This window comes from Arctopsyche grandis, chromosome 12 (assembly GCF_051622035.1).
Source record: "Arctopsyche grandis isolate Sample6627 chromosome 12, ASM5162203v2, whole genome shotgun sequence".
Taxonomy (NCBI): Eukaryota; Metazoa; Arthropoda; class Insecta; order Trichoptera; family Hydropsychidae; genus Arctopsyche; species Arctopsyche grandis.
The window spans coordinates 16,714,211-16,730,497 of NC_135366.1; the positions used below are offsets into that span (position 1 = coordinate 16,714,211).

Genomic DNA, 16,287 nt, shown 5'->3' on the forward strand with positions numbered 1-16,287 from the left:
TCTTAAATGAATAGGGCCAACCTTAACTTAACCTAACCTATCCTGACCCTTAAATAAATAGGTGTTGAATGCTAAGATGTCTTTTTTTTAAAACGCAGGCGGCGAACACATTTGAAATTATTGCGTTGCAACGCCATTCATTCCTGTTTTACCGTTCCCGTTTTTGGGCGATTTTTTTTTAAAGAAACTCATAACTCCTGTAAGTTTTATCGCAATCGGTTGAATGGTATAGGAACGCATACGTGACAGACAGACAAACATTAATTTTTAATTACAATATAGATATATTGTCGTATGGGAAAGTTAAATAGTAAAACAAACGCATAATTCAATATCAATACTTTAATGATACATTTTAAGTACAATCAATGAATGATTCAGTGTACTATACACAATTTCTTAACTATTCGTAATTGTTTACACTTCGCAGAACGTCGATAATGTTTGTGTTTTCATTGTTCAACATCTAAAATTTAACAATGGATGACACAAATTATTACGAGAATATATATTACATGTATATTTATATAATAATTGCATTCGAATTTGAAACAGTTAACAGAAATAAAATATATAAATCGGATTCGCCTAGTTCCCGATTGATTTTTTGTATTATATATGTATGTGTTTGAGAAAATCGAACTCGACTCCGTCATTTTATTTAAACATTTATAATATATTTATGTACACAAAAAGTTAATCAGACAAACATTTTTAATTAGTACCATTGTGTGCAAAAAAGAGTTGAATAAACTCAAATCATTTACAGAAAGCTGAACATCGAGATAACATACATATTTAAAATTATTGTAATGTCAAAATACGATCTTTACATCAAAAAGAATTAAAGCTTTTTAGATATATAATAGATATCATTTTGGAATGCAAACGACTAGAAGACGGCAATTATCAAGAATTACATTAAAATTCAATATGAATACAAAATTGCAATATAATAAATATAAATTAATTTGTATGCATGTGCGTCAAGAGTGAGTATATATGTATGTAATATATGTATAAAAAAGGAACATCATATGAAATATACATACATACATATATATCTATACACAAATATTGAACAACAGCAAATTTTATTCTTAAAAAACACATTGACATCACTTGATAACATGAGTGATTGATTACATAATATTACTTAGTTCGAAACTCGCATTTGAAGCCTACACAATAGCTTTTAATCAATAGTGGGGAAAAAAGCATTAATAATGTTTTAATTTGGAAAATGTCATTGGAATTTAGCACTTCATAAGGTTTAGGAATAAATAAAAATAATAAAAATTCACATGAATATATGATAGCCATCATTTGTAAAGACCAGCACTTGAATAAAGAGTATACGCATAATTACATATAAATTTTAAATATCACTAATGAGACATTTAAACATGAATCTTGGTCATGAAGTATATGTATAACTACATTCATTTTGAAAAATATTTTTTGAGAGATACTTCTGTTTTATCACTATTATATATGCATGTAGTACTGCTAGGCTTGCCGACTCGTTATTTGCAATGTATAAAACTTGAAATTAACAGTTTTACAAGTTTTTTTGAGAAGTTATAAGTCAACAAACCTCGGGTACTCAAACAAACTTGACGCACTAATGATTGATTTTACACAAAGTTATAAGGCAATGTATGCGAATATTACCAAGCAATATTCATTTAGAATCATAAATATGAATACATGATCCGATATAAAAATATTCCATAAAATAATGAATTTTGCATTACACATTAAGATTAGTTTTGTATATAAAAAAAAATTACAAAAACCGGTATACAGCTATGTATATTAAATCATTATTGTGAGAAATTTAGCATGTGTTTAAAAGCGCAAAGATATAATTTTTATATCTTGAAGTGATTACGACAAGGAGTGGATTTTGTTCAACGATAGGTCTTCACAGAATAATGATATTGTTCTAAGTACACTTTTTATACTGACCGAGTAAAATTATAAAAATTAAATTCAATACTGTGAAATATTTGTTACTTATTGAAAATAACGAAATGTTATATGACTAGAGTATGTTTAGTAAAATGTTGTACAAAATACATAACGATTTGGATGCATGGATTGGAAAAATTAGAATTGCAACAACAAAGAAAAGAACAATTGTGTAATCTCATTTATTTCAATACTTAATTGATTTTAACTGATGTGTTCACAAAACAGTCGTATATAACAATAAATTTCTTTAATTTAAATTTAATATTCGAATCAACACATTCTTTATTCTTTAAGTATTATAATTTACAGGTATATCAGTTTACAGTTGCAAATATATTAAATATAAAGATAGCAATGAACAAAAAAAAAACCATTATAATAATCATAATATACATATGTTGTAAGTATAATAAAAGTTTGAAAAATAAATATTGCTTTCAAATAAAATCCAAAACGGATTTTTTCCATTACATGTGATCCTTTATATGATATGAATTATATATTATAAATAATCTAAGCTACTACTACATAAAATACTACTGACGAAAATTAAAATAATAAAAATTACAGTCGATAATGTGTTATCGCCGTCATATCATCAGTGTTCCTCAGACACTTCACGTTTACATTTTTTTTTCTAATATACATTTATTATAATCAGTGTACAAGTCTTTAATTTGTGAAGTGAGAAGCAGTTCTTTAGTACATCAAAAACAATACTGTTATGGATATGTTATACAGCCAATATAAGAAGCTATTTATTGCAAATATAAAATTTAGTCAAAATTGCTAATATATATAATAATAATAATAATAATAATATATGATGTAAAATCTACTATATAATATATTATTCCTCTTATCAAGTCAATTATATTCTATTATTGATATTTTTAATTTAAATACATACAATTCTTTGTTTTATATTCAGTGGGTTAAAGCACATATAACTATTATAATATAATCATAATATGTGTTAGCAACAACATTCAATAGTGATTTTATTTTAATTAGCGATAAGAATAACTTATGCTATAAATTTCGTTTTACAGATTTATATGACATTACATTTACATTTAATATTGTTCAAGATAAAAATATCATTTAACGATATAGCTAAAACTTGACAACAGTTTTTCTTTTTTATCATTGTTCCTAGAAAAGAGTTAACAACATATTTTTATAGTCATAAGTGCAGCCACACAAAAAAGAAATGTTTTACCGATAGATATTAATATTTAACAGGGTATGTAACAGCACGCAGTAATAACATTTTATACATTAATGTAATATAAATTAAATGTAATTAACGAGAAATATACAAGAGGTTAATAAACATATTTCAATATTGTTCTTTTTAACTACCAATATATATGTATATGTATATAATAAAAAGAGGGAACTAGAATTTTTACATATTTATAAATGCAATATACAATTAGCGCCCGCTTTTAATCATTTTTTTTTTTGTTTAAACAAAACGCATCCAAGTGATTATAAGGCCATGTGGTCAGCGGGCATACGTATTTGGCTAAATTTAACAAGAAGCAAGCCTTTTTATATCGATAATTTTATATTTATTTGACTTTGCAGCAAACGACTCTTTTGTATCGCGCACACACTCATTAGCATTTAGTAAACGGGCGCCAACTATACACACATACATATTATAACACAATAATATCAAATAATTTTAAAACAAATTAGTATGATACATTCAAAGTATGTGGAATAAATATAAACTATCATTGGTAACGAACGTTCAAAACATCTGAATATATTTGCAAATCTACTATGTTACCATATTTTAATAATCTTTATTACTCGTTTATGTACAAGGGTTCAACACCAACAACATTATAATTAAGTGTACTCAATTTAGCATGAGGTTCTTTCTTTTTTTTTTAAATTATAAAAGAACTGGGGCCAAAGAAATTTGTTTAGAAGTTAGTTTAAACGGTCTTTGGTCGTCTTGAAACACTGAATATTTTAATTTTAACACTGACACTGTAAAATAATTAAACCATAATATTCTCTTCTAATTTATCCATTACATTTTTCTAATCCCAAAATTCGTGAAAACCATTCAAAATATATATATACATATATGTACATATATATATCTCTGAGAGGTTTGAGTAATATGTATATACTTAATAAAATTATCTACAATCTAGCTAACGTTTGAGAAAATGCATCCAACTACACTCAATGGCCGATCTGTAACAACCGAATAAAATAATGACTCAAATCTCCATTACAAATAAAATTCTATGGATGCAACAAAAAAAAAAACAAACAATAACAAAAATAAAATAATGCGATTCTAATCACAAAAAAATCGATTGAATAAAAATCATTATTAAGTCATAGCACTTTATACTTACATACTTGTTTAACAATATCAATAGCAATAAATTGGAAAAAAATATTTTCTAGCTTTAATTGTTTCCGCAATCATAAATATCAAAAATAAAAGTGGGATTGAATTCTGCGTGAACCAATATCAAACATTTATATCTAACAGTGTTAGTTTCACAGCAAAACACACAATCATTTAGTGGTTAAATGCTTCAAAAAGCAAAGGAATGTATCGAAAAAAGGTATTATTTGAGAAAGCAAGAAGCTATTAATTTATAATATACAATAAGTTATACATGTATAAATATGTCTGCATATACATATATTTAAAAAATAAAAAGTGTGATCGCAAGTAAAACTGTTGCAACTCAAAGATCTACATTTATATTTTATTGGTTTCCTATGCTAAGAGCCATAGCGATCTGTAATTCCCTCTCTTCTTGTTCATGCCGTTCTCGTCTTTCTTCTTCTAATCTCTTACCTTCAGCGGCAGCCCACGCCAATTGCTGTTCTTCTGATGGTATATTGCCAGCAGTAGGTGGAGGTGCATTGTTGTTTGATTTATTTTTATGACGACCCAAACTGCCCCATGAAACTGCTTGACTTAAAGACTTCGTATACTTGTTTGCAGATTTGGGAGATTTTTCCTTTTTCAGGGAAGATTTGTCTTTTTCTTTTGATTTAGATATATCAAGTTTTCCCCAAGGTTCATATACTTTAGATTTGCTGGTGTTCGAAATAGTAGAAGAAGTACTAGTAACGCTTTTGTTGTTGGTATTTGAAGATAGGTTGGACCAATTATCTCCGGATGCCCAATTGTCATCACTAGCTGCCCAGTTATCTCCATCATTATTACCCCACGTTGACCAATTTAAATTATTATTCGTTGTTGGAGCTGATACACGTCCAGATCTATTAAACGGATCGTTTGAAGGTAGCGGAACAGAAAGTCTTCCACCAAAACCGTCTTTATTTTTATTACTACTAGCAATGTTATTATTTTTAGAATCCAAAGGTGAAAAGAAATCATCAGTTTCAAAAGCAGCAAAGTCATTTTTATTACTTTTATTCTGAATGCTGGTAGTATTTTTTTCTTCCAATTTTCCTCTTGTAGGTTTAGTGGCATCTGTTACATCAGCAAATGGGTCTTCTAAATTAAATGGATCCTCATAACGATAATCACTAAACGGATCTTCCGTGAATTCCAAACCAGACTTCAATTTAGAGTTAGACATACGAGGTGGAGATGGTCCTTTAGTTGAGAACTGAACACATAAGGCAAATATATGGAGATTAGATGTTAATTATTAACTTAATTAATTAGTTGGGTAATATTCGGCAGAGCATTGAAGTTTTTGACCCCCTCCCCTTAAAGCTGAAAAATACAGAAAAAAGAAATATTGTTATACAAAATAGTTCACATGTTTCTAGCAATTTTGATAATAGAATTCAGGAAAATTAATAGATAAAAATAAAATAATCTTTGAAAAAAAGCAACGCAAGTAAATGGAAATAAATTATTATTTTTGAAATTAGCCGAATTGTTTGTTACAAATAAATTTTTTGTTTATAATTTCAAATTCATAAAATTTCTTATGAGTAGAAAACTAAATGTTCCATAAAAAATTGAATCTTCATTAACTTTATAAATTCAAAAAATTATAAATTTAAAAACTAGATATTATATATTATACATTGATACAAACTACATAACACTATTGTAAAATTACATACATATTATAAAATTACTAAAAGAATATATATATACACAACTATGTAGAATCTATTAATTTTCCTACTTATGCTAATAAAAATATAATATACATATACTAGAAACAACATGAACTATGATAAATACTTGCAAGGCAAAAACAACAACGAAAACATAATGCAGGAACAACTGCAAAACCTAAATAAATAAAAATGATAAAATTAAAAATTGGGGAGGGGGGTATTCAAATAAAAATCTGAAAAATAAAATAAAAAAGCGAGAATTAAAACAATAAAACATAAAAAGTAAAAAAACAATAAATCAATTTAATTTGAACAATATACGGAAAAATTTAAAATAAAAAAAATATTAAAATTGGGATAAAATTCTTTTTATATATTTTTCATGCATACCTATGATACTTAGTTGCACTGTTAGCATGAACAAGATAGAAGTTACAAGTAAAAAAGTAAAATCCTATTTCATTTAAATGTTAAAATCTTGGAAGAGACTCACATGGTGCACAGTTCATTAACAATTAATATTAAGTATATTAACTGACTTTTGGACACAGTGAGAACCCCCCTTGAAGAAAAATTGAAATATTTTGTCACGTTGGAATACATTAACATTACAGTTAAATTTAAAACATTAATTTGCATACATATATTACACAATTGTACTCCAACACAACAAATGTTCAATAAATTATGTTAATATATTAAGTAATCGTATAGTATTGATAGGACTTAGCTACTAATAATAAATTAAGTAATCGTATAGTATTGATAGGACTTAGCTACCAAGAAATCAATAACTTTTATATGTATTCATGTCATACAATATTCAAGTATGTAAGTTATACACACAAACTAATAAAAGAAAGCAATGCGATTCTTTTATTTAAAAAACATATAAACAGCCTATAGCAATATCAAATTCATATATGAATATATAATACAATCAAAATTTATACTTTTCAGTTAAGTACTCCCTAAGATTATATAAGACTATCATTCAATTCCTGTAAAATGATTAAATTATTGATATATGGGTATATAAATATTGCCATTGGACCATTAAAATCAAGTATACGTAATATACAATTACATATGTTGAAAAATATAAAGTATGATGTTATCATAGAAAAAAAAAGGAATTCCTTTGAAATTGTTTTCATGAACAATAATCGTAATCAACAGTGTGTAAATTCTATATTGAATATTTGCGTAAATATATTTCCTTTTATTTCTAGATCATAACATTGCACCGATACATTTAGTAAAAAGTATAGAATATAAATAAAGAATGACATACCGAAGAAAACCAAACAAGAATTGAACACAAATACAAGACAATACAAAAACAAAAATTCTAAATATTATATTATACGAGGCTTGCATTTCATAATGTCATTCTTGAATTTATTTGAAAGAAAGATTGACAACACAATATGTATATGTATTCATTAAACATAATGTATGTAATTACAAAAAAAACTCACCAATTTAGTACTTAATTTTAAACATCGAGAGCTAAAATCTCTAAGAAATTATGTAATACAGTCATATGTGCAAAATCGATAGTACTGATGAATCGATAATATATTGATTAAAGACATGTATTTGAATGATTAATATTTCATAATTTCATAAATTGAATAATGCTCATACATATCTACATACACATGCAGCAAGAATTGAAATAAGAAGTAGTATTATTTTAAAGTCTCACCTTGTTAAAACTAGAAAAATCCGCGTTGAAAGCACCAGCCTGGGCCGGTTGTTGAGGACGAGGCGGCGCTGGACGTGGTGGAGGTTGCTTGTGCTTTTTAGGTGGTAATGATGGGGTCGGTGATGAGCCATCACGAGTAGGCGCATGAAGTATTGCAAATGGATCACATCCAAAAGCGTCTTTATTCTAAAAGCAAATATAATAGAGGTATTAAAAAATATATAATCAATATGATACAAGCATAAACATGTCAATGAATTCGACTCACATCATCTAATCTAGTTTTATTGTCTTTTGTGCTTTCAAATGAGTCTCCTCCGAATGGATCCGGAGTGGAACCACCACAACTACTTGCAAATGGATCCGAGGCAAATCCGTCCTGTAATATATTCACCTATAAATAATACCAATAGATTCTAAAATACTTCTCATTTGATTTGACATAAATTACATTGGATTTATTCGCTGGAAAAGCAGCAGCGAATGGATCATTTGGAGCAGGTTTGCTACCGAAAGGATCCTCTTGGGTGAATGGATCACTGGAAAATCCTCCATTCATATTGCCAAATGCATCGCCATCTGAAGATGCATCCTAGGTAAAATGAAGAAGAAATAGGTTTAGAAAAAGATAGTTTTAATATATATTCATTAATAAAAAAAAAATGCATACCATATTGCTAGGAGTAGTTCCTTGAACCATACGAGTGAGATGAGTTGGAGATAACGGTGGTGCAAGAGATAAATACTGTTGAGCTGGAGCCATACCACCTGCCAAGGCTCCAACTACAGCTGCTACTGCTTCTGTCGCTTGTCGTTCTTGTTCTTCCAAATGCGTTATTTTAGAATTTGCCTAAAGATTGAAAAATTTTTTTTTTACGTAAATTTATTATCTAATTAAAAAGAATTCCTATACATGGAAATTAAAATATAATACAAAAGCAGTATAAAGAAAGAAAATAATCTTACTTGACTGATAGCGAGTACAGATTGTTGTAATTCATCATTTAATTTGTCTATTTTAATATTTTCTTGTTTTAATTCGACTTCCAGTTGTTGCTCTTGCTTTTTCAAGCCTTGTGCAGCTTCTTTTCTTGCTGCTGCTTCTGATTCTGCATTTTTAACGCCAGATTCTTGAGTATTAGCTTGCAAACGTAGCTTTTCCACCTACATAAATTTCGATAAAGAGACGGTAAATTTCGAAGTGACCCCACAGCCCTGGTAAAAAAAAAAAATATATATATATATATAGTAAATTTGCGGCGAAAATACCTGTGCTTGTAAATCATTTAATCGTTTTTGGGCTTCTCCTTTTTGGTTTTCTAATTGCTTCAAAGTTGCAGCTAATGTATCAAGTTCGCTCTAAAATTTTCAATTTAATTATTAAAAATTCAAAAGTAGTCGTAAACATATACATACATACATACATATATGATGCACGAATTGAAAAAAATAAATAGTATACCTGAAGACTGTTTGCTTCATTCGTTTTTACACGGATCGATTGTTCTTTATTAGTCACCTCTGACTCCAATGATAATCTTTCTCTGGCCAATTGTTCCATATCTCTTGCCAGTGCTTCCATTTCTGGTGTTGGCTGTGGACCGAGTGATATTTCCTGTTAAATAAATAGTCCAGTTTTAGGTAGGAAGTCAATCAGATTCATAAATATATATGTATGTATATTTTAAAAATAAAATAAATACATTTTAAAACAAATGAATATAAGCACAAATGAATTCACTTGTGATCTTAATAATTTTTATATTTGTGGGAAAGATAGGGTGTCCAACAAATGCAATAGAGATAAATAACGCTTCATTAAATAAGTGGAAAAGCAAGTATTGTAAAATAAATTAAACAAGTATTAAATTGCTTCATAAATATCTAATCTAATAGTTGCAGAAAAAATAGTAAAAAGCTCAGAAGTTAATGAAAAAAAATGGGAAGAATACTATATGTGTTTAGAAAAACATCACAAGCAAAGACAGAGTAAAGTGATTGTTTCCGATTATTATGTGGTATATGAGGGACATACAATTAGCCTGTCTTGTCAGTTATGTGCGTCACCAATTGACACCAATATCGAATGGTTTTATCAAAAAGTATAAACATATTGTATTAAATTTTTGATATACATAAAACAGACAACGTAAGTTGATATTATTCTTGTAATTTTGGTTAGGATATTCACAGTGACATTGTCAGAGTGAAAATATCAAAAAATATGGTGTTGAACAGTGATAGAAAGTTGGAAATATTCAGAATCACTCTCGAGCACAGAGGATATTACTTTTGTTCAATAGGTACTTCTAAAAGCGATAGGAGTCTATTAGAAATAGCAAAGGAAGATGAAAATTATGAAATGGTACAAATAAAAACCTATATACATGCACATCTCTTCTGATTCCACGATAAAACGTCTAACGACACAGCGTCCACGATAAAATGATTACAAGACTAAATGCTCACGAACAAAATGATAATAATGATCAAAAATATTATAACGACCCACACTTTCAATTTAATGTACTCAAAAGAAGAAGAATAATCACGACCTCCGCAAAAGCCAAAAAACTGTAAAAATCGCGCATTTTTTTAAACGCTCATATCTCGTAAACGATCACTAACCAACAAAAATCATTATCATATTCGAATTCAGTGGGTCAAACTTAGTAAAGATTGGTTAGTCTCCCCTCTGGTAACTCAAAAACGTGATTTTTTTTTTGCTCAGTGTAATTTTGTCGTGGACATTGTGTTGTTAGAAGCTTTGTCCGTAAAAGTTTCGTCGTGACACCATCTCTTCTATACAAATGTCAAAATAATTGTTGTATTAATAATTGGAAAACAGGTAAACAATAACGGTGATGAAAATATTACAATGTTGAATGAAAATTTAGAAGTGTTTATAAAATGGTCACCTTGGACAGAGTGTAGTCTGTGTAATGTATCTGGTATTAAGAGAAAAACGGGAATATGTTATGTCAAATCAAATAAAATGGACATTGATATGGACAACGTGAATAAATCGTACAAAATATTTAAATGTATGTACATACATACATATAAGATAAATTTACCAATCATATTAACATGTTTATATTAAAGTAAATGAATCCTCTATAGTGTTTCCGGCAGGAATACCATGCAAGTTGTTTTATATGAAAAATATGGAAGTTCGAAATAATGCAGTGATTGTTTTAAAATGTAATGTAAGTCAACAAAGATAAAATACCGAAAATAATGTGAAAAAATACGCAACACATATGAAAACTATTTACATATGTATTTGTTTTATTAATTGGAATTATACGAGTATTTAATTATAATTGTATGTAGGAAAAATGTGATGATGAAGAAATTATAGGTGCCACAAATGAAGACTTTATTGCAACCAATTCCAGCAAAAATAATATCTTAAATTTTTTTCATATGCCAGAAATGGAAAGAATAATAGTAAAGAAAGAAAATAATACAACATTGTACTGTTCTGGGTTAAATTTGACATCAATTAAACAAATAATATATGTATAAACGAATATAAATATAAACAATATTTTCTCTTTTAGACAAATTAACTCAGATAGACCATTAACATGGCAAATTGGTAAAACTGGAAATCGTCTCGATTTCACATCAGTTTTAAATGACACCAGAATTGAAATAACAATATCAGATAATCTCAACATAAAAAATACAACATCATCTGATGGAACTTTATATAGGTAATTTTTAATATATTATATTACCGGACACAATATACGGAATTAAAAGAAATATAATTTCAGTTGTTGGCACTTAAGAAAATTGATTGGCATAACACATTTAACCATCATAGAAGACAAAAAACAAGAATCCAGTATTTATACTTCAATATGCATAATTTCAAGTATATTTTTTGTTTTAATGAAATGTGCATGTACAATTTATGTGAATAAATTTTAGTCGATATACATATATACAAACTTTTTCTTTTGTGGATTGTTGAACGGAAGCACCGCCGCGAGCTGATGGCGGAATCATCTCGGGGGCAAGAGCAGCTGGTGGTTCGATTCCACGTAATTTACGCTGCACCATCCACATCGCTAATGCAAACTGATCACAAGATAGCTTACCGCTACTATCCCAATCGCATAAGCCCCTATTAAAAAATTATGATATATTTAATTCTTAATACATAAATATATTTAAAAAAAAAAGTATGTAATAATAGTTGTACCATATATGTGCTAAGCACGGTTGAGGTAATCCAGATTGTAAGAAAGTATCTTTAATTTCCATACCAGATACGAAACCATCCATATCTACATCAGCTTTTATAAACAGAGTATCATACTGTTGCTTTTCGGCGACAGACACAACCCACGGTTTAGTAGCCTAAACATTAACATGATTCAAATTAGCATTTAGGAAAACTTTTCAAAGGAAACAAGCAACGAATGATTGCAAACGTACTGGTATTTCTGGAGGTAGTATGGTTGTAGGACCTGAAAGTCCAGGTATCAGTGGCTGTTGCGACATCGATCCATTGATTGGTAATGGTGGTTTCGGCGGAAGTGGAGTTATCGGGTGAGTCATTGGTGGAGGAGGACGAGCAGGCGACGGAGACGCTGGTCGGGAAGGCGGCCTCGAAGGTGGCCTCACTGGAAGACCCGATGGAGGAGGTCTTAATTCTGCTGGTAGTATAGCAGGTATGGCATGCTTTTCCAAGGCCTTATATACTAAGTGCATAGCCTGAAAACGATAAAAACATAATATTTATTAAGGCTTTAGATATAACACTATTTGCGAATCGTGTAAGACATTAATCCTACCACTATAAATTCATGTCTATCGAGCATTCCATCCTTATCTTGGTCAGCAAGATCCCATATTTTACCCAAAGTAGGAAGGGGCAACTTCGAATCCATTAACACACCTTTCACCTGAAAGTTAAGTGTTTAAATTGTGTTATTATTCAATCAAAACTAAATTATTATAGACGGAATTTGAAGAAAATGATACCTTGTTCCCAGGTATGAGACCATTGACGGGTTGCAATGATTCAAACAATTGATTATATTTATCTCTTTCTGCAGGTTTCATAGACCAATCACTGGCAGGAGGTGGAGGAACCATGGGAGGCACTTTGGGAAGTTCACCCTAAAATATGCATAAAAATTATATAAGCAATAAATACACGCATTAACAAATATTACACAAAAATTCCTATTGCACTATTTTTTTCTTATTCAAAAAGGGATTGTAGTTTAATAAGGCAATATATAATACTTGATTCAATGAACTAAGTCCATTCGATTACACAAATTGACCAATAGAAATATGTCGCAATGTGTAGCAGGCAATAAGAGTACACCGAGAAGACAAATTGATCAATAATACCAATCTTGAATGGGTAATATGTACATACTTCTTACCTTTGTATTACAACGTAGTTTTGATTTTTGCAAAACAAATATATATCAAGTTAACAAACTATTGATAAGTACTTATCATAAATAACACTCAAATTTAAAGAACCGGAAACCAGATAAACAATAATTATCACTCCAATGCAATACAGTATGTTTTTAAATCATACTTATATAAATACTAAATACCAAATACATATTAGAATTATATATTTTAAGTGTATCACTTAAAAGAATTTACCAATTTTGGTGGTGGTGTTTCTGAGTTGATATTGGACATTGCTATTTCCTTCCCTGATTGTGCTAATGCAACTAATTTTAAGGCGACGAAAAGACCACCCTGAAATATTAATAACATCACAATAAAATCAGTACCAAAGCCCACATGGGGAAAAAATAACAAAATTACTTTTAGAATAAGATACAAACCTTGTCCAAGAATCCTTTTCCGGAGGGATCGGACAGGTCCCATACTTTGCTAAGAATAACATCGCTAAGTTTCGATTTTTTGAGAAATCGGGCTGCTTCAAGCGCTTGTATAGCACCGGTTCCATTTGGATCAACCTATTTTTAATTATAATAATGGCGTTATTAAGATACTGTTTTATCAGTTTACTACTAATATTAGAATGTTAGTCATTCCAATTCAAAAATATTAATTTTTATACAACACTACTAAGAGCAAATTGGGCAAACAAGTAAAATGGACTAGTAGTGTGTTAGAAGTATAAAAAATTATGAAGAAGCAAATTGTAATAAATCACCTGATGGTAATAAGCTTCATATATTGCACTATGAGTTCCAGCCACCTGTAATCATAATTATTTATTAATTTATGAAAACTGTCCTCTCTACAATATGATTAAATAAATCAATTTAGCTTTTACGTAATCAATGTGAAAAATCGTAATGAATTATTTTTAAAAGCCAATTTAAAATTTATAGGACAATTTATAAAATTGGGTAGTAATATATACTAAATATTCAAATACTAGAGAGTATGGGATCAAACGAGTAATACGATTTACATTAAATTCACAATTTTTTTTTTATTAAATTATGAAACCTATGTATGTAGTATATATAATACATGTCGATTAAAATAGTGAGTATGTATAATTTAAAATTAGCCATCAACCTTATACGGAGTCACATTGATTATAAGCATCCGCAATTAATTCAAGGGGTCAACTGCAAATGGATAGGATGAGGCGAAAAAAGATAAGAATTCACAATTAAGTTGATAAGCTTAAGTATTTTTTTAATAGGCTTACAGATGAAGTAAAACAATAAGAATTCAGTTAGATCATTTCATTTTTAGATCATTATAAAATTTGTTTTTTTTTTTTTTAATAATAATTTTGGAAAATGCAAAATTACTTTACTATTCCCGATATTGATTTATTAATGTGATTTATTTCTCAGCTATTTTTTTTACTAGAATGTTTTTTTTAATTAATTAAAAAAAACGTTTGCAACCTTCAAAAGGCAATACATATAAGATGTCAGGCCAATTAGTTACTATGTCAAGAATTCATAGTATAATTGTTAAAAGGCAACCTCGAAACTTAAATTGCCCAATCTAGTATATTCAGATACGACAGCCATTTTTTTATCTTGACATTTCGACAAAACGGTACAATAAAAAATGGAAATCAATATACGAGTCGATGATCGATAAAATCGACAATAAATGCGATAGGTGAAGAAATTCAAACTCTTCAGGAGGTAGTAAGTACTAAGGCCTTAAGCGTACACTCCAAGATTAGCTCGAGACTATCGCGGGCCGCATTGATTTAAAAAGGCGTTTGAAATATTAAAGGGAGATAATCGGTTTAAATCGACGTCGAGATTTTGGCAAATGTCGACCGATTGCAATTACAATTGCGCAAAGCGACCGTTCGCCGGATTCAAGGGGATGAAGGTTGAAGGGTGTAGGTTGCGAGTGGAAGTACAAGTACAAGCAGGAGTGGAAGTAGAAGGCAAAGTCGGTAACGTCAGGTTTGACAGCACGATCGATAGCGGGGAGGGGGAGGGGGAGGGGGAGGGGGCGGGGGCGGGAAAAGAGTGGAGTAGGGAGGGGCTGACCTGGGTGGGCGAGGGCAGCGCCGCCATGACCGGGGTGGTGGGGCGCGCGCTCCGCTCTCATGGGGCCCCCGCACTGCCTAGATCGATACGGCGACGGCGACGAAGAAGGCCAAGATGGAGACGAGGACGAAGACGACGGCGATCCACACCCGCAACCGCACTCGCGTACTGAATACGCTACTCGCGAACGGACGGGCACTCGGCGAACACCCGATCGCGGCCACAACACGCCGTCTCGCGACCACTACCCCCCTACATAATCGATTATCGCTCATCCTCTTCGCGGCTCCCGCACAATTGCCACCAAAGAACGCGACGTGTCGTCGTCGTTCAACATTTCAAATTCAAATCCCCCTGACGGGTCCGTTTCATTCGAATCACGTTCGATTCTCCAAGGTTGTTTCCAGGGGTGTGCTGGTTCAGCTTACGCGAGCCGACTGTTAATTTTTTCAAAAATTAGCGAGAATATGAAATTATGCTATAAAATATACTAACGCGGCTCTATGAATAGACCTTAAAAGTGCCAAATAAAGCAATATCTTAAATGTATATTTGTATAAATGCACATACAATATCACTGTCACTGAACTAGTAGAGCAAAGCTAATAAAATGCTTGCGAAAACGAAGACGATTCGACCTAGAGATTTTTTTTCAAACGCGAGCAAATTGCTTACTAAGCAGCACACATCTGATTATTTCCATCGTCAGAGAATTTGAAAAATTCTGTAATTGATAAACTTAAAGATATTCAAGTTGTATGAAAACGATGTCCCTAAAAAGATTTTATTTAATTTGGCGTTTATATTTTTAATTTAGATATCTTAAAATCATGACGGTTGAACTTTTGGAGTATCTCGGCTTCTGTATTTATAAATTATACTTTGAAATTCTTGAAGTATCCCTGAAAACCTATCACGTTTTTAATATGATTTTTTCACCTGAAACCGGAGTTAATTACAATAAAATGAATGCTAGTTAAAATAAATCCACTTCTAATAAGTATTATT

The 16,287-nt window shown here is 30.1% G+C and overlaps 1 protein-coding gene across 2 annotated transcripts; it reads right to left on the reverse strand.

Moving 5' to 3' along the window:
• Positions 1 to 3,128: 3,128 nt before the first annotated feature.
• On the reverse strand, positions 3,129 to 15,593 carry Eps-15 (Epidermal growth factor receptor pathway substrate 15). Of its 2 annotated transcripts, none has more exons than XM_077441966.1 (17): positions 15,280 to 15,593; positions 13,956 to 14,000; positions 13,621 to 13,755; positions 13,433 to 13,531; positions 12,785 to 12,922; positions 12,595 to 12,705; positions 12,236 to 12,514; positions 12,000 to 12,157; positions 11,747 to 11,921; positions 9,246 to 9,398; positions 9,053 to 9,142; positions 8,750 to 8,947; positions 8,454 to 8,633; positions 8,235 to 8,375; positions 8,052 to 8,162; positions 7,784 to 7,969; positions 3,129 to 5,603 (listed from the first exon to the last, which is right to left on the reverse strand). In XM_077441966.1, the coding sequence occupies exons 1-17, from the start codon at positions 15,304 to 15,306 to the stop codon at positions 4,728 to 4,730; spliced, it is 3,102 nt and encodes a 1,033-aa protein (XP_077298092.1). In that variant the 5' UTR covers positions 15,307 to 15,593; the 3' UTR covers positions 3,129 to 4,727. The 2 variants fall into 2 exon arrangements, with proteins under 2 accessions (XP_077298092.1, XP_077298093.1); XM_077441967.1 differs by having other exon boundaries at positions 5,017 to 5,713.
• Between the last annotated feature and the right edge of the window lie 694 nt (positions 15,594 to 16,287).